Source organism: Poecilia reticulata, chromosome 19 (assembly GCF_904066995.2).
Source record: "Poecilia reticulata chromosome 19, P_reticulata-male-v2, whole genome shotgun sequence".
NCBI classification, from domain to species: Eukaryota; Metazoa; Chordata; class Actinopteri; order Cyprinodontiformes; family Poeciliidae; genus Poecilia; species Poecilia reticulata.
Window position 1 is genome coordinate 1,322,745 of NC_088848.1, and position 20,070 is coordinate 1,342,814.

The 20,070-nt window shown below is 41.7% G+C and overlaps 1 protein-coding gene across 4 annotated transcripts in view; it reads left to right on the forward strand.

Moving 5' to 3' along the window:
• Positions 1–1,467: 1,467 nt before the first annotated feature.
• LOC103481054 (SH3 and multiple ankyrin repeat domains protein 1-like) overlaps positions 1,468–20,070 on the forward strand; it is a 54,721-nt gene continuing 36,118 nt past the window's right edge. For 2 of the 4 annotated variants that reach the window (XR_014085176.1, XM_081601093.1), the window contains exons 1-2: positions 1,476–1,680; positions 16,253–16,812. Coding sequence is in view for 3 of the 4 variants with exons in the window: in XM_081601093.1 (XP_081457219.1) it covers positions 16,357–16,812 (456 nt within the window). In the remaining variant the exon portion in view is untranslated. Of the gene's footprint in view, positions 1,681–16,252; positions 16,813–20,070 lie in introns of all 4 variants that reach the window. The other 2 variants (XM_081601094.1, XM_008436300.3) reach the window with 2 other exon arrangements.

The window sequence follows — 20,070 nt, forward strand, 5'->3', positions numbered from 1 at the left end:
GCGGCCATTTTGAAACAGGAAGTCAGCCTTCCACTAACTGGTGGTAGACGGAGTTGTTTCCAGTTTCCCAGTGGGAAGTCCGACTGGATGGTTTTTCCGGAGGGTTTATCTGACTGGAAAGTCGGAATTTTTCAAGTTCCCAGTAAAAAGATTCACGATGTGAAACACCGGAAGGAAACGAAGGAAACGGAAACCCAGCGGCCATCCGCCTCCAGGCTGCGTCACCGTCTCCAACGGTAAGAACGTCTGTTTTCCCTCCATCAGTTAAAATTATTCATAATTTCCGATTTTAGAGAACTTAGTTCAGTAAAAGTTTCTTGTATGATGTCTGGATCTTCTTCATAACTTATTCAGCTCTACAGGAGATCAGAGCAGTTGTTTGTTTTTTCTTTAATCGCAGTTCTGAGTCTCTGCTGTGGAGAAATAAGTTATTTAATCGATGCGGTTAATGAGTTATTGGAACCAGCTAATGCTAACTATGTTTAGCTTTCACACTTTGACCAAAGATCTGCCCAGAAGTCAAAATGGAGAAGCGGTATTTAAGGTAGGGTGAGAAATTATGTAGTTTTATTTTGAAGTATCTTTTCTCTCTTTCTTGAGTAAAATTTCTGGATTCTCCATCCATTTTGAGGAACTTTAACCAAAAACTCACCAGAGACACACCTGCAGTTTTTGTTAAAGTTTAATAGTTTTATTTTGAAAATAATTTCTTTTGCATTATTTAATTTTTTAAATAAATTATTTTCATTTTGACCTTTAAAATACCAACATTTCCACATAACCTTATACTTTGATTTGTTTGAATTTTAAAATATTAAATATTTAATGCTTTGATCCATTAATTAGTTCTTGAATCGCCTTTTTAAAAAATACTTTTACTTGAGTAAAAAGATGCTATAAGTATGTATAAGTTGTGCCACCATCTTCTGGTGAAACTTTTATGCAATATTTACATGTTTTTACATGAACACGTGAATATGGACTCATAATCGCTCCATTGGCAAAAGACTGGAGGCAGAAGTAGAAAATAAATGCATGGATCGTTCAGCTTGGCCCAAATATTTCTCATTTTGTAAACCAGGTCACAGGTTATTCTTTCCAACTCACTGTTGGTTAGAAACGACTAATTCTTACCCAGTTTTGGGTTAATAATCTGGGTTTATGCTGACCCATTACCCAGCACTGCCTGACTCAGGTTAGCAAAATAAACCAATAAAAACAAACTTATTTTTATTTTAATACCTCAAAGCTTCTTAAAGACCACAGAGTCATTGAATCTGAACAGGAAGTGAATAAATGAGCAGGAAACATTTGACAGGATGAATTGAACTGATTGATGGAGGGACTCAAATAATGAGGGAGGGATGTTGAAATCCAGGAGAGAAACAGGGAGGAGAGAGGGATGAATCCTGCTGGAAAGAGAGAGAGAGGGAGAGAGAGGAGGTGTGCAACAGAGAGAGAGAGAGAGCGAGCAGCTTCGGTGGAGCAGAGAGGAGTTGAAAGAGTGTGTGTGAAGGAAACGCTGCACAGCTCAGGATGCTCCCTAGAAGATGAGAAAATGTGATCTAAACCACTTTTTCCTTCTCGTCTCTCAGATCCCGCTCCGGTTTTTCCCTCTTTTTGTGTTTCACCAAGACGAAGGTTGAGGACCGGGAAGGAGCGCCGCCGCCCGACCAAAAGGTATTTACTTTCTTTCTGCTCATTTACGACCTTTAATCAGCCGGAGTTCACAGCAAACGCAAAACATTCAGGATGAAAACAGGAGAAAGTTATTCTGGAAGCGGAGATGAGAGGACAGGCGTCCCATGGGGTCGGCTTCACATGTTTAATGGAGGTGTGGAGGAAGAGCAAAGTGGGGCATGGTGGGGGTGATCACTCAGAAAACTCTGCATTATTACCGGGTTTCACTCCAGAACCTCCCCACTAAACACCAGTCGGTTCTACTGGACCCACTGGGCGGTGTCGCTGGACAAATCCCACACAAATGAGACTTTATTCTTCTGGATTTGACTTTACAGCCGTAATTAAATCCCTGGTGACGAGTCAGGAGTTTGCATCATGTTGGTTATGCATCATAACTGAGTTTTCATTGACCCGACAGCGGCAAAAGGAAAGGAATGTGGAAGCACGTTATACGTTTTCCTCTGTCGCTTGTTTTCAGTGAAAAAGCACAAAGTTTCTATAATTTTACATAAAATCTGTAATAATTAAAACATTAGCTGAAGCTGTGCATATTCCTGTTCTGGGCCCCAGATAATGTTCATAGATGTGGCCAGACCAGGTGGCAAAGTCAAGAAAATAAATAAAAATTATACGTAAACATTCAAAAAAATTATGACGTAGAATTTTATACACAGACTCACTTGTTCTTATTTATTCACTGGGTTTTTCATTCGTGTCTTGATGGAAGAAGGTGACTCTGTGTGCCTTTGTTTGACTTGAACTGGATTCACTGGGGCTCCAGGGGTGTAGACAAAGTTTTTCAGGGGTGGCCAGGGCCCATTCCCACGTCCCCCTGTTGGGGCGCCACAGTTAAAATGTGAAGTAGAAAACTCTCCACTAATTGCAAAATCACGAAAACATTATCACATTGTGATATTAAGTTAAAAAAAAAATCATGTTTGGGCAGTAAATCTGACACTCAGCTACATTTGCTAACAGTGATGGACTAAAAGCTGCTTCTCTCTGCCCAAAATTAAATAAAACTATTAGAGGTGTGCCGATCGATCGGCCACCGATCATAATCGGCCGATTTTCGTGAAAAAGTGCATGATCGGTGATCGGCGATCATTGGCTCTTGTTGCCGATCACCTGCATCTCATTTCTCAGCCTGCCTGTGCAGCTGGTCTCCTCTTTCCTTCACTCTGCAAACGCGCAGCAACAAATCCTAAGCGATGTGGAACTATAACTATAACGCACTGAGTGAATGGGGACGTTTGCGTGTTGCGGCGGAAAATTGAAGCAGGTCAAAATGCATCAACACAACGAAGCTAATACGACATAAAAACAATGACATACTTGACGGAGTTTGGCTACATCGAGGCTCATTGCAGTAAAAAAGACATATGGAGGATCAGATAGCAGTTAGAGCAGCACAGCTACAAACACTCACCCGGATTAGCATGACGGTCAGAAAGCTAAACAAATAACCCGCAAAATTATAAGTCTTGGAGCTGCGATGTAAGACGCTGGTTCTGCTCTCGCTGTTGAACCGCTGCTACGCTACAGGTAGTAATATTTGACAGACGGAGCGCCGCTTCTGCTCCACCTGGTAGTGACTCTCACACCGAACCTCTGCTTAAAGCTGCAGCATCTAACCTAAAAAATACATTTTACATACGTATTAAAACTTTCGCTGTCCTAACATGAGAGAAATAATCTCTAAAAAAATAATCGATCTCCTCCCTGATCTGCATAATTACTCCGCTCAGTCAGAAACAGCCACTCAGAACTAGCAGTAATCAGCTAGCCGCCATGCTAACAGGAAGTTTTCATTCAGTAACTCTGGATTGTTTATTGTAATGGATCCTGTATTTGTCTTTGAATGTTAAGTTTTATACTTGAATTTTTTGGCAATGTTGAGAGGTTTTATTTTGGCTCTTTACATAATTTAGCCTCTTCAGAGCCTCCATATGTTATCAGTCTGTTAAAGATAGTTTTACTGATTGCAGGACAATTTGCACAATGCCTGTTTTGTTTCGTTTTCTTCTTGGAAAAAGTTTTTAAAAACAAGTTTTTGTCTAAATTAAGGTGAATTCATGGCTCCTTTTTCCACATAATGTAACTGGTAGTGTTTATGATAAAAAATAATAAATAATAGTAATCATGTGATCGGTATCGGTGATCGGCCTTCATGGGTGATCGGTATCGGTATTGGCAGAAAAAAACCTGATCGGCACATCTCTAAAAACTGTACATGTCTTTGTTGTTGAGCTAATATGTCTATTTATTCAATAATATAGCAACAAAAAAGAGGTTTTGGAATTTAAAATATGGCTTACTTTGTCAATTTTTGATTAAAATGTGATTAATTACAGCTCCTGCAATTAACTTGATAAAAATTTAAATTTAGCCGCTATTATATATAAAAGGAAAAAAATAGAAGTCAATAGTGACCAACTGTCTAAAATCAATATTTATTCCATTTTCAAGTGAATTCAAAGAAACGTACTTCTGACAGTTTGACCTGTTAGCCAAAAAGTCTTATGGATGTTTGGGAGCTTAAATGTATTTACTTGTTGCTGCCTTTTGGCCAAAACAGGTTTTCAATCTGAACACAATTTTATTCTGGTAAAAAAAAAAAAGAGAGTATAGTTGAGAGGAAAAAGTGTTGGAACTGGGAGGTGAGACGAACCAAACAGGAACTCATCAACACCTCCTGCCTGCTTGCAGCTTGTCAGCTGCTGGAGAAGGTGGAAACCTCTCACACGTCTGCAGAGACGAGCCGCGTGTTCACACCGACCCGGCCGGCCCCAGGCCCGGCAGAACCGACCCGGTTCTGCACCGTTTCATCCTGTGACGCATAATTGACTAAACTTCCCAGGAGCCAAAGCAAAACGAGCAAGACTTTTAACAGCACAGCCCCTGCTGGAGAATTGGACCGTGGGGAATTAATTTGGGAAAAGCAGCAAACAAAGTGGGCAATTTGGAGCCGAGTGAGCAGAGAGAGATTAATGACTTCCTCACAACACAGAACAATTGATCACAACGGAGCAACAGAACCACGAGAAGATGGGAGGTTCAATGAGACGTTTACCAGCGTTCAGTTCAGTCCGCTTTAACCCGACTCCAGTCCACTTTAACCCGACTCCAGTCCGCTTTAACCCGACTCCGGTCCGCTTTAACCCGACTCCAGTCCGCTTTAACCCGACTCCAGTCCGCTTTAACCCGACTCCAGTCCGCTTTAACCCGACTCCGGTCCGCTTTAACCCGACTCCGGTCCGCTTTAACCCGACTCCGGTCCGCTTTAACCCGACTCCGGTCCGCTGTAACCCGACTCCAGTCCGCTTTAACCCGACTCCAGTCCGCTTTAACCCGACTCCAGTCCGCTTTAACCCGACTCCGGACCGCTTTAACCCGACTCCGGACCGCTTTAACCGCACTCCGGTCCGCTTTAACCGCACTCCAGTCCGCTGTAACTCGACTCCAGTCCGCTTTAACCCGACTCCAGTCCGCTTTAACCCGACTCCAGTCCGCTTTAACCCGACTCCGGACCGCTTTAACCCGACTCCGGTCCGCTTTAACCGCACTCCGGTCCGCTTTAACCGCACTCCAGTCCGCTTTAACCCGACTCCGGTCCGCTGTAACCCGACTCCGGTCCGCTGTAACTCGACTCCGGTCCGCTTTAACCCGACTCCGGTCCGCTTGCCTTGAAATTCCAGTTTGTTTAGGGAGGTGTGAATGCTAATTGAACTCTAATCTGAACTCTGGTCTGCCTACACATATCAACTTTATTTTGGTAAATTTACATTACAAAAAAGAAACAAATTAAAAGGCCATTTTACAAACTAATAATTGATCAAAAAAGGAACTGGGTACTTCTTAATCTTATTCCTTAGTCAGCCAGCAAGCTTCAATATTTAATACTGGAGATCTCTCCAAAAGCAGGAAGTGGACTACAGCGCAGGGCATTCTGGGTAAATCCAACCAAAGCTAACATGCTAGCCTAGCGCTAGCAGCAGAAATGGCTCCTGGTCTTTAGCCTAAAGAGAAATCCTCCAACCGCTAAAATCCTCCATCTTGTTTCCATCTGGTGAAGAAGGAAGTTGCTCTCAGTGTCTTCAGAGGTTTTGGTGTCGTTTCCTTCAGTGGTTCTTGGTGCAGCGCCCCCACAGGCCAGGAGGGGAACAGGTTGGTTTGACTCAGAGCAGCTGGAGGTGGAGCAGATGATGGAGTTTTGAATCCAGATCTACCGCATTATGAGGTGTGAAATCTTCCTGATCAGGTGTAGAAGAGCATATCGTCCCACAGGAATCAGTGGTTTGTGATTTCCACCACAGCAGCCTTGGTGTTTCCCCTGCAGTCTGTCGTCTGGCTGCCTGTTTCTGCATCGCAGCAGGAAGACCAGCAGTCGATAACCAGCAGCAGATGTGAGGCCGCCTGTCCTCCACCAATTCTCCTGGGTTTGAAGACATCATGGCGTCCAGCTGAGGAGACGTTTCCCTGACGGCTCTCTGCTGCAGGAGTCCGGCTCCGGTCCGATCGCTGCAGCTAGAAAACATGCAAGAACCACAGAAATGTTCCTAAATCAGACCCAGAGGAGCTGGGAGGCGGATGCAGCCGCAAAACTGATTGTCACGCACAAAATATATCATATCAGGCTGTAATTTATGGAAAACACTGCAGAGAATGTTGAGAAAGGAAAAAGTTTTACTTCATCTGATTAAACAATCTGCAGAGTAAATATTTTTTTATTGCAACGGTTTTGTTATGATGTTGGAGCTGCTTCTCCTGACTCTGCATGCTTTATGTTGGTACATATGGAGAGGTGTTTTTCTGTTGGACCGTTTCAAAGTGAAAGTTGAATGTTTTTGGATGAAACTCGTTGACATGGAGGCTGGATGATCTGTAACGAGTCCTGCTGCCGTGTCTAACAGCTTCCATTAGCCACTTGTTGGCGTCTGTCCCTCCGCGTTACCGTTAAGTCTCTGGACGGGGAAGGTAAGTGAAGCTGTCACTGGTGGACACGCTGGAGGTGTGTGTGTGTGTGTGTGTGTGTGTGTGTGTGTGTGTGTGTGTGTTTCTGTGTCTGGCTGGTCTGTCAGCTGCTTTGTTCGTACATTCGGTTCGACGTTTTGTGGGATAGAATCAGGATCTGAACCTCCATGTTCTTCATTTGTTGTTATAAAGGTGACTGTGACCTTTGAACTCTGTTTAAAGGAGACTTTAATGCACTTCCTGTCACGTCATTTTGTGTTCAGTACAAGTAAAACTGATAAAAACTTGGAAAAATATAATTTAATATTCAAAGGAAAGGTTTGGCTGCTAAGCCTCTCAGGTTAGCTAAGGCTGGTGGAATCGACTAACTCGCTCTTTCTTTGGTTGCCTAGCAACAGCCTGCTGGGTAACAGGCAGTTTCAAGTTGCCCTTCGGTTGCCTAGCAACAGCCTGTTGAGTAGCTGGGCAGCAGCAGTTTCAAGTTTCCCCACTTTGTCTCAAAACTGCTGTCATGAAATGGAAACTGGGTAAAACAGGAAACATGATGTCACCAGTTTGGTAATATTTCAGATATTTAAAAAAAAACTAATCAATAATTATATCGGCTTACATGAAACTCTTATTGTGAAAGGTTTTTCTGCCATATTGTCTTTTGAACTTTGTAATATTTGTCACATTACAACCACATAGCAATGTTTTAGTGGGACATTATGTGATTTCGCATCATTATGAAGCAAAAGAACATGGATGCATAATTTTCATGTTTTTTCTTTGAAAAAACTAAATCTGAAAAGTGCGTCTTGCAGTTCACCAACTTGTAGAATCATTTTTTAAGCAATTATATAACTGCAAATGTGTGTACAGTTTAAAGTAAATGATTTAATATTGACTAAATGGTCCTAATTCCACTGGCAGATTATTTATTGATTATTTCACTTATAACCAGGGAAAATGTTTTATAAGTGAAACAAACTAGTGGAACTAGAACTATTTAATATTACTCACTAGAAAGAAGCTCCTGTACTCTGCTGAAGTTACCTGTTGGTAACTGAACACTAGACAGTAAATACTTGGTCAGATTTAGTGTTTTGCAGTGCATTGATGCGTTTTCTCCCTCTGAATCTGTATTTGGGATACATTCATAGGAAACTGGTAAATATGATGCAAGGCGGCTTCATTTTCCTTCTATGGATCCAAAGTAAACGATAAAAGCTGATTGGGTGTTTTCTGCTCAGGAGCTGCAGGATCCATGTTTACATGCAGCGCGGCGGCGTTAAATGGAGCGGGGGACGTTGGATCATAAATCTGTGTTGCTCTCAGGTCTCTGGGCCCTTCCAGCCCAGTTTAGCCTCTGCGAGGCCCTCAGTGCACATCCAGCCTGACCCAGTTAAATCCAGAGTACAGAGCAGCCACAGCCCACTTTGATCAGATGCAAACCAAGCTCAGGGAAACTCTGATGCAGCTGCTCACCGTGATTTCACCTCGACGCTTCTGACAAACACGAGAAAGCCTGAAAGCTGCATGAGCAGTCAGAGTTTCCGGAGGTGGCAGCATAATGACCGGGGCTCTCCGTGGCGCGAAGCTTTGTAGATGAATCAACGGAAACTGAGATGAAAGCAGCGGATATTAACGGGTGAAAATGATTTTATTTAGCCTGTGATTAGCATGTCTGTGAAACTGAATCTGTTTGGACAGAGAAATCCACTCGTTCCTTCATGAATTCACCAGTAAACTGAATAAAACTCAAACATTTCTCCTGTTTTTAACACGTATTGGTTTGGCTGCAGATCAGAAACATGCAACAGATCGATGGGGCCAGGCTGAGAAAGAAGGTTATTACATTTTGACTTTAATTTTGTAATATTTACTGACACACGACTTTATTCTGGTAAAATTACAGCTTCATTCTCAGATTATAATGAGATACGAGTTCATTCTCATAATATGATTTTATTTTCATGATATAAATAACAGTATTCTGGTAATTGTATTCTTGTTTTTTTGACTTTATTTGAGGTTTTTCTTGAGTTTTTACAACTTTATTTTTGTGATATAACTTTATTCTGGTGTTTTCCGACTTTATTCTCATAATATTACAAATTTATTATGGTACAACTTTTTTGTTTGTTAAATTTAACTTTATTCTTGTAATCTAAATAAAATTCGTAGCGTAGCCGTCATACTGGATCGTAGGAATGTGAATCATTGAGATTTCAACGTTAAAACATGAGAAAATTCTCAAACAGAAACAAAACTTTCAGGATTTAGTCGTTAAGCTACAAAATTCATAACCTTTAAATTTTAAAGTCATATTTCGTCACATCTCAACCTCAGACTGAAGCGAAAGGCCGATTGCGTGTAGCACTGCGTCAGAGCGCCCCCCCCAGGCCGATGGTTAGCGTAGCATCGTTCATATGGCGGCGCCTCGGTCTGCCCCGGGTCGGAGTGTTTTCGCGCTGCAGGCGCTCCAAACGCGGCCGTCGGCTGCAGACCCAGTCAAACGCAGCGAGATGGAGGACAGATCTTGGCCGCTCCACTTTTGCAGGATATAAAAGTGGGACAATCTGTTCCTTGGATGATCTCCAATTCTACTTTCCGGGGACCGATACACTGAAAATATATCTATACACAAGCTCTGTCCTACATTAGAGGAGAGTGAGGGAGAGACTGACGGAGAGAAGTGATAAGTTAAAGGTCTTCGTGGCGCATCGTGCCGGGCTGAAGGCGCAGACGGGCAGCGTAACGTTTCCGCAGATCTTTCAGTGGAAGGAAAGCAGACAGCCTGCATTACTTTACATTAAATTACTTTACCTCAGTCTGACCTCTATGTGGGGAAGATGAAGAACGGCGACGTGCAGAAACAGGAAGTGGAGTCATTGTTCATCTTTTCATAAACCAGTGATGTCCAAACCTTTTGCCATTAGAGCCAAAAATGTCAAGATTAGTAAAGGGCCTCATTTTGTTCTTTATTAACTGAACTGTCCTGAGACATTTTAGTTTTTTTTATCTATTCAATAATATACAAATTAGACAATATTTTCATGAAGCAAAGTACTCTCCTTTTTGTAGGAGTTTCTACAAAAACCAGAAGAAACCAGCAGAAATTCCTTCAAACTTTTGAATAAATTTCTGCAAATTGTTGATCTAATATAACTGTAACTATATAATAGTTAATATATATAATAGTAACTGAATTAGATCAGGATGTCCAACGTTTGTTTCCTAAATATTATCCACAAATTATCTCCATTCCTTCTTCCAGTCGGCCATCTTTGTTTACGCTTGTTTCCCGTCTCACATCTGAATTTCGGTGATTCTGTCCTGCAAACATTTTAAGTTTGCAGGACTTTAGCTGCCCCTGTGTGTTTTGGTTGGATGGGACTGAATGTGATCTCTGCTGCTGCATGTGGCCCGTTCAGGGTTCATGAGGCGCCATAATGAGCAGCAGTGTCCGGTGCAGTGGGGGTAATTCAGGCACATAGAAAGGTGAGAAACTGATGATGTTCAGGGACCAACAGCCGGGATGGAGATGTTGTCGCTGCAGAGAAAAGCAGCTAAATTAGGACAAATGAAGTCCTGCTTCTATGATTTCTGAGGGAAGTATTTCAGGAGGTTAATTACCCCAGTTATTATAGTTTCCACACAACTTATTCCTTCCTTTTTCTGATGTTACAGTTTCATTTGGCCTTCACTCTCACCTTCCTTTCTGCTGCTGTAATCCCCTTTCTGCTTGAATCTGACTACTTTGCTTTATGCAAACTAAACTCATGTTTCTCTCCGGTGAATCCTGCCATCACTTTTACATCCCAATTAGTTTTCTCCTGGCTGCTCTCCGCCGCTCTCTGGCCTGACTTGCGAATGCTCGACTCTGTTCAATATTTAATGAGCCTTTGTTCATAAATCAGCCGCCTGTATTCCCTCACGGTGAGCGTGAATGATGGCATTAAAAACCTGAGTGTTAACAAGCCGTTCTTGGTCAGTTTTTCATTACTGAAACTTTTGCCAGAAATTTGATCCCTTTTAAAAATCATAATCACAGAAGTCCAGAAGGGATTTTTAATGAAAAAGTTCCTTTTTTGAGCAGTATATATAATTAAAACATTTTTGCTGGTAATATCACATCTATATTATTCTAATATTATGACTTTATTCTCGTAATAAAAAAAAATCTTAGCAATTTTAACATATATTATGTTATTTACATTGTTTGTCTTGTTTCATTTTGTTCCTGTATGTTTCTTGTTTTAAATAATTATTTAAAACCAGAGAAACTGCAAGAGGAAACAAAACTGCTGTCTTCACCCCCTTCAAAATAAGAGCATGAATGTAAACATCTTAACGACTTGAAGAATTTATAACATTCAATAATCAAAACTTCAACACAGATGTCAAACTTCACCTGAAAGTTTACAAAACAAGCGATCTGTAGTTTATCTGTAAAAAGCCAAGTGTGCTAAATATTTTTAAAGTTAGCAAAAGCACTAATGCGGTGAGCTGATATTAGCTCTGCTGTTAGCAGATTAGCAGAAGTGAGCCCACCACCGGGTTCCAATATTTGGAAAGTCACTGATACAATTTTGATGTTGATTTTTGGGAATTTGTTCTGAAAATCTTTATTTGTTCAGTTCTTATTTTGCTGTGATAAAATAAAACCATCAAAACATAAATATGAATAATTAATAGGGCTGTGAAAACTGTGTTCCCCCAGAGTTCTCCTTTTTCACTGATAAAAGGCAAAAGAAACGGTGTCCTAGTCAAAGTCTGAGGTCTATTCCAGTTGAGATGACCTTAAATAATCCTCCCATTTGGCCGAGTGAAACCAAACAATGACGGTTTGTTCTTGGGGGCCGTTACGTTTTGCTGCGGAGCGTCGTTTGTTTCACCAACAACTGAAATGCATTTCGAAGATTTTTACAGTGAACGAACCCGTAACACTTTACAGAACCCAAACAGAACCTCATTAGACTGGAACGGTGCAGCGAAGAACTGAAACACAACAGCAGTGAATGTTTGATCGTTTGAGGAGTTCTGGGTAAAACAGATTAACATAGAAAGGATATATATATATATATATATTTTTTTTTTTATCTTAAATGTGAAATGTTTTTTTTTTGTTGTTTTTGCACAATTTTGGGCAAATTCTTTTTTTCATCTTTCCCAGTAAGTGTGGATGATTCTGTAACAACCAATATCCATCCTGAGTCGGCAGGAGGAGCCATAAACCTGTGATGAAGCTGGAACCAACAGTGTTAGCTTCTTTTGTGAAGTTGCTAAATGATGAGTCTTACTGAGGGTTAGCTAGGACTGTGGCCACTGATGAAGAGCAAGAGTAAAATATATATGTTTTAAAAATCCCTGTTTGAGGAGTTTGCTTAGACCCAATCACCTACCAAGCATACTGTGGCCGTTGGCGCCGGTCCAGAGTTTGTATGCTCCAGTTGACAATTTTTCAATTACTAAATTAGTTAATATTTCATAATTGATTCATTACGATGAATCATTTCAGCCCAGCTGATGCCAAGTTAGATTTATTTTATTAACTTACAGTTTTAAATGAACATGTTGACATAAAAGTTTATTTTACAATGAGCAGCTGAGCATCAACCAACCATCCATAGATGTTTAATGAATATGAACGCAGCGCTGTACCGAGTCAGTATACTTCATTATACCCAAATAGAATATTATAATATTTTATTAAAAGTACAAATTTATCATCTCTGGTTTCCTTTAAGAGATAATTCCTCAGATTTATCCGACAGATGGAAATGCGTCATTTCGTTTGTTTATTCTGACTTTGGGTTTTTTTTTAAATCTCTGATCCTCTCAAATTATTAATGCTATCTCTTTTAATAAATCTTTTTTGCAAATAAAAATGTCTTATAAATGTTTTATCTTCAGTGTTTACCACCAGGTTTATTTTTTTTCCATTTCATCTCCCATCAGATTTGTTGTTTCTGTTGAATTTAACTGGACAGTCATCAAATTAAAGGTGGGAAACGTTTTTAAATAATGAATCAAGGTCTAACTTTTAAATATTTCAGTCTGGGGTTTACAGCGTTGAGCTGCTGGCTGTCGTTTCCTCTCAGCTCAGCGTTGTTGGACGAGCCAAAAACCTAACGAAGGTTAATGAAGCAAAGTCACAGAATCATCTTCAGCAGGACTTCCTCCACTGCCGCTCATTGCCAGCGGCGGCGATCAGCGTCTCAATGACTTGGATCACTGTCCTGATTCCAGTTGTGTCTCTGCGGGATCCATCCGTCCATCTGTCCATCTTTCCATTTCTGATACTCCTGGATTCAGAGCGTCGGCCTGCCAGTCACATACTGGGAGATCCCCGGCGTCTCTCTTCACCGGCCAGCCAGCCAGCAGTTGGCGCCGGTCCAGACCTGCAGCCGGACTGAAGAGAAACCAGGACACGACACAAGCAGGCGCCAGGATGTGAAATGGGATGTGCAGCGAACCAAAAGCTGCTTCACATCCTGCCTGTTGCAGCTTGTAATCAGTTTCTCCCCAACATTTTCCATCTGGGTTGAGTTAACAGGAAGACATCCGAGTCCTTGATCCACAACCGTCTGTTATGTCAGGACGGATATTTCCCCTGGATGTCCTGAGGACAGAAGATCGTCTCCTGACTGTGAAGAGTTCAGGTCACATGCAGGACTTCATCAGCTGGAAAGGAATAAAATACTAAAACGGGTTTACACAGAGTAAACTGAAAAATAATGAGTGCAGCATGTCTTCTGATCAACCGAACACATTTATTTGTAGAGTATATTTCAGCAACAAGGCAGCTCAAAGGTTTTTACATCATATAAACACAACAAGTCAGAAAAGCATCAACCAGTCACCAACTGAGGAACCAGCAATAAACGTCACATTCTGTCCAGTCCCACCATCAAAACCATCAACGTGTCGATCAGTGATCCAGTGATGTGCAGCTCTACCAGCTGGTTTCAATCTGGATTTAAAGGAACTCAGTGTTTCGGATGTTTTTCAGTTTTCTGGTTTGTTCCAGATTTGTGGTGCATAGAAGCTGCAGCTTTATCAAACATTGTTAAAATATAATTTATATCATCCAAGTATCTTCAGAGTCTTTGTGGATGGTGATGCTATGGACTGGAAGGATCTCCAGCAGCAGTCAGTCTGGCAGTGACTTTAAGCTTCTGACTGAAGACTGTTGCTGTAGGACAATCTGACTGTCCTGACATGCTAACAGTGTAGCATCCAGACAGCAGAGACCTCCATTACGTCCTGAGATATTCACCACAGCGTCGGGCTGTAGGGTTCGACCTCTTGTCTAAACTGAGGAATGCTAGCTGCCAGCACCGCTAGCACATCCAGCTGTATTCAGGCAGGTTGCTATGGAAACGGCCGAAAACCAAAACACACAGCAGTTTCTCACTTCAGGCTCACATAGAGGGATTATGTGTTGATCAAAACGGCCAATGGGAGCTCAAAGAGCCGGAGTGCCTTTAAGGTGTCACCGGTTGCCATGGTTACCCATCGTTAAGTTGGTGTTTTAACGTTAGCTAGCATGTTGTCAGCATATTACGACTATTTATTACTAAGCGATAAACTTAAATTTTGCTACAAAATTGGGATTTGTGGATGGGATAAATCTTACATGGACAAATGATTGGAAAACATGGCCGAAACCGCAGTGGCTGGGCTGGACTTGGAATACTGAAGCCATTTTGTTCACTGCAAGATCATCAATTCTCAATGACATGAGTTGAGTAAATAAAACAAACGGATCCATATCTTCAGTTTACAGTTTGTGTTGAAAACTGTAAACTTTTATAAAAACTGAATTCATAGTTGGCGTGCAAAGGGCAGATGAAATGCAGTAATTTCTACCCATCTTGGTCTCAATTAGCAGTCATTTTGACTGCAGGGAATTTCGCACTATTCTAGTTTAACAGCAGGGGGCGCAATGGGAAGAAAAGCATTCCCATAGTATGCTGCCGCCACCATTGGGATGTTAGGTGTGTTCAAAGTGACTTCAATGGATTGCATTTAGCGGTATGAGAGTAAAGGTGGCTTAATCCAGTTCATAACACACTTTTTAAAATTTTTTACTGAAGAATATCAAAAACTTCCCATTCGCACAACTATACTTTGTCCAGAACAATAAAAATCATTATAAAATACACCGAGGTTTGAAGTTGTAATGTGACAAATGCTCAAGTTTTGCAAGGCTGTGTAAACGTTATTTATACTGAGTGGCAGCAAAAATACTTTATTTTACCTTACATAATGTTTTTACTTCAGTTAGAGGCATCTTGATCGTTATTGTGAAGCTACCCAGAGTTTGACTTTTTTTTTTTTTCCTTTAGAAACTTTTATGTAGATTTTCTAATGTGGGTTGAAACGAGCAGGAAGCGGAGCGAAGAAACCTTCACTTAGACCAAGGGTTCCCAAAGTGGGGGGTTGAGCCCCTGCAGGGGTCCCGAGAGACTAAGTGGAGGGTCTCTAAATTATTTTCAGATTCGTAGTGATGAGGGGTGTGAACGGCCAAAACAGAAAAAATTAAATAAATCATGAAAGAAAATACATGTACTATTAAATAATGAACAGTAATGTACATTGTAATTATTTGCCACGTTTTATTTTTAAAGGGGCAGTATTCTATAAAACTGGCTTTTTTCTTAATCTTTATTTGGTGGGGTTATGTTTTTCCCTCATCAAAAACGAGCCTGGAGTTTTGCCTTGATTATGTCATTTATGTTTGAGAAAGCGTTTAATCTCCATGGCAACCATTCAGCCCCGCCTTCAAGGTGGAGCTCCTCCCCCACTCAGCTCCTTCAGACTAGCCAGCAGCAATTAGCAAACACCTGAACTCATAATAGGAGTTGCTGCTCAGAGCAACGCTGGTAAAATCATTGTTATAGGGTTGATGGAGTAGCCATGTTGGGATAATTTCCTGGAGGAGGAGCTTCAGAAAGGCCAGTAGCTTTTAAAGAGACAGAAGAACCATAGTTACTCAATTTTGCTATAAAGTGGAACTATGTCCCTAGAAAACAAATAATACTACCCCTTTAAATTAATGGAGGAAAATAATTGTGTATTTTTAGGGGGTTGCCGGTAGGGTTACCAGGTTGCTGGTAGGGGGTCATTAGACTTTTGGCCGAAGGAAAAGTGGAAGTCAGGATTTTGTTTCCTTCCAGGGACAGAATGACCTCTGTTGAAACCGTTCCATAGAATATAATGAATATCATCAGATGTTTATTTTCCATTTGGCTTCTCCATCACCACCAAGCAGGAATGATCTTGACCTCGTGTGATGCCAGATTGCACATCCACCTCACTCTCTTCTGCAAAGAACCTGTGATGCAGATTCACATAGTTTATATTTAGCCTGTCTTCCATCAGCCTGCTGCTCCCTGGTGCATTCCTACTGGCTAAATGGGAAATGTGGACCAGCTCTGTGCTACTTCACATGTGAACTTATTAACATTGCCACTGGCTAGTTTTGCTACTATTGCTCTTGTCTTTTCCACGTTTGATTTACACCGTTGCTAATTTTGTTGACTTGATGATGTTTGTGAATGAGGAGCCGAAGTTGACTCCGTTTTCTGCCTGTTTTCCACAGCATGTTCCCACGGACGGAGCCGCTCTCATGGGACAGCCATGTTTTGTCCCCATGACAGCTAGATCACTCAGCCCTCTCTGCAGTGACCACCTGCACAGCAAAGGATGCTGGGAAATAATGAGCATTTTTATTCCAGTCAGGACGACAAAGATGGGGAGGATGAGGAGGAAGAAGAAGAGCAAAGACGAGGCAGTGACGAAGGCCGGTGGAGCAGGGAGAACGGAGGACTAGAAGGACTGGGGGGGAAGGAAATGATCGGCGGACGCCAGGCCTGGGAAGGGAAGGGTGGCGAGGCGGTGAAACCGGCGGCCATTGTGGTCGGCAAACAGAGAATGGACCGACCGCTGAGACCCGGTAACCTGGACAACCGGGGCATTGCCCACATGTCCAATCAGGCACAAACGCATCACCACTCTGCCAACAAGCTGCAGCAGCAACACCTGATGGCGGCAAAACGGCGAGCGCTGATGGAGCGCAGCATGACCGCCATGGCGCCTTATGAGGATACCTTCCTGACCATGATGGTGTTCCGCATCGGGATCCCTGACATCAAACAGACAGTAAGAGCATCAGAACCAAAACGGGTCCAAAACAATGAGGGATCCATCAATCCACTTTTTCACTTCTGATACTGATATATCGTCCGATACGATCCGATACCAAGAAACAGCTGAACTGACATAAGACGTTTCTTTTTTTAAACAGACAATGGCCAATACATCAATAACATCTACTGCAATAAACACATATCAATAGGTAATACAACTGATAGAATATTCAATATATACATAATTATCAAGGTTGGTGGAATCAACTAACTAATTCATTCTTTGGTTACCTAGCAACAACCTGCTGGGCCAATTTCCCCCTGACTTTGGTTACCTAGCAACAACCTGCTGGGTCAATTTCCCCCTGACTTTGGTTACCTAGCAACAACCTGCTGGGTCAATTTCCCCCTGACTTTGGTTACCTAGCAACAACCTGCTAGGTCAATTTCCCCCTGACTTTGGTTAAGGGGAAACTGCGCAAGTTACTCAACAATCTGTTGCAGCAGTTTAAGGTTTCACCGCTGTGCCTCATTACTGTGGAGTGAAAACTGGATAAAACAGGAAAGGTTTGGTAATATTTCAGAAAGAATAATTACCAAACTGATAAGATCAACAGGTTGACAACCTCGGTCAAACATGTAAACAAACTGCAGCAGTTAGTCATTCTAAATCTAACATCAAATAAATAATAAAGCATGATGTCGATCAGAGCATAAAGCATAGAAATAGACTGAATAGATCTGCCCTTATGGATCAGGCACATTGTTATCGATATTTAGATTTTTTTGATATTGGGACTGATGCAAATATTAATATTGGATCGGTGTATCTTTAAAACAAAAATCTGAGTTAAAGGCGTGTTTAAAGTTTGGTCCCCTCACAAGCAGGCCGCTGACTGGAGGTCTTTCCAAAAGAGGAAGTAGTTCAAGCTGAGTCTCTCTGGTATTACTGCCTCAGAGAAAGATTCAGTTTGACACTTTAACAAATATTAATATAGCTGCTGCACAGTAATATTCATCACACACATTAACATCCAGTCATTTAAAAGACAAAAACAAACCTGCAAAAATTCTGATCATTTAGTACAGGAGGATGAAAACATATTGATGTTTAGTTTGACAAAAAGTCCCACATTTAGCAGAGCTGGATAAATATTGGCACCAGCAAGTATTTGTCTTTATGTTCATCAGATTTTTAAAGGATTTTTAAAATTGGTAATCCATGACCAAACAGCCATCACTTGATGGGGTATATCCATCCGTACATCTTATCCGTCCATCAGTTGGTTAGGATTACCCAAATAATTCTAATAATTTCCAGAAAACATAGACAGAGAAATATTGTGATAATTTTTTCTTTTTTGTTAAAGAAAAGAAAGTAATTCTTTACACCAGGTGTGTAAACATCAGTTTATTGTGTGAAATCTCCTCACATTCCCAAAAGAGCAAATGGAAAGCAGAGTGAACCTCAGTAGCAGAGAAGAAGTGACTCCATCAGTCAACATGGCAATGTTGGAACCTGCGTGGGTCACTCACAGCCAATTAGCTCCCACATCTGGCGTTAGCATCACATCACACTTCCTGCAGCTGGCAGCAGGTGAGAACTGGCAAACCCACACACCAACTGCAGCAAGGTGATGAAGCCCCACCCACTCTGCTTCCAACTCCCTCAACATGCCCAGCGTTCTACATGTCAGCTAATCTGCCCTCAATATAACAGTAATTGCTAATTATCTAATGGGGTTTTAATGAGTTTGGGGAGAGCCGAGGAATGAGAAACATGCCAAGGGTTTCTGTTGTTCTTCAGTCTACATATATTCCTGAAGAAAAGGCAGGAAGGAAAAACTGCACTAAAATTAGATTACAGTGCTGCAGAAGATGTCACTGTGACATCCAGGCTGCGCCGTCACTACGGACCATCAGAAGTAAACACACACTGTCCCCACGAACACACTTTACCTCTTTCATATACACCCGGTCCCCATAAACGCACTTTACCTCATTCATACACACACTGTTAACACGAACACACTGTACCTCTTTCATACACACCCAGTCCCCAACAACACACTGTACTTCCTTCATACACACACTGTCCCCATAAACACACAATACCTCATTCATACACACCGTCCCACAAACACACTGTACCTCATTCATACACACCCGGTCCCTGTAAACACACTTTACCTCATTAATACACATATTGTCCCCACAAACACACTGTACCTCTTTCATACACACCCGGTCCCCGTAAACACACTTTACTTTGTTCATACACACCCAGTCCCTGTAAACACACTTTACTTTGTTCATACACACCCAGTCCCTGTAAACACACTTTACTTTGTTCATACACACCCAGTCCCTGTAAACACACTTTACTTTGTTCATACACACCCAGTCCCTGTAAACACACTGTACCTCTTTCATACACACCCGGCCCCCGTAAACACACTTTACTTTGTTCATACACACCCAGTCCCTGTAAACACACTTTACTTCATTCATACACACACTGTCCCCATGAACACACTGTACCTCATTCATACACACCCGGTCCTTGTAAACACACTTTACCTCGTTCATACACACCCGGTCCACGTAAACACATTTTAGTTTGTTCATACACACCCAGTCCCTGTAAACACACTTTACTTCATTCATACACACACTGTCCCCATGAACACACTGTACCTCATTCATACACACCCGGTCCCTGTAAACTCACTTTACCTCATTCATACACACCTGATCCCTGTAAACACACTTTACCTCATTCATACACACCCGGTCCCCGTAAACACACTTTACCTCATTGATACACACCCGGTCCCTGTAAACACACTTTACCTCATTCATACACACCAGGTCCCTGTAAACACACTTTACCTCATTCATACACACAGTGTCCCCACGAACACACTGTACCTCATTCATACACACCCGGTCCCTGTAAACACACTTTACTTCATTCATACACACACTGTCCCCACAAACACACCATACCTCATTCATACACACCCGGTACCCACAAACACACTTTACTTCATTCATACACACACTGTCCCCACAAACACATGATACCTCATTCATACACACACTGTCCCCACAAACACATTGCATCTCTTTCAAACACAAGCACACAGGCTTAGGCACGTCACCGCATACCTCCAAGGGACTTGGGAGGCATCACTACGGCAACGGCTGCCTGCCTCCACTAATGAAACGGTTGCCATGCCAATAAATTTTACCATACAATGAGAGCGAT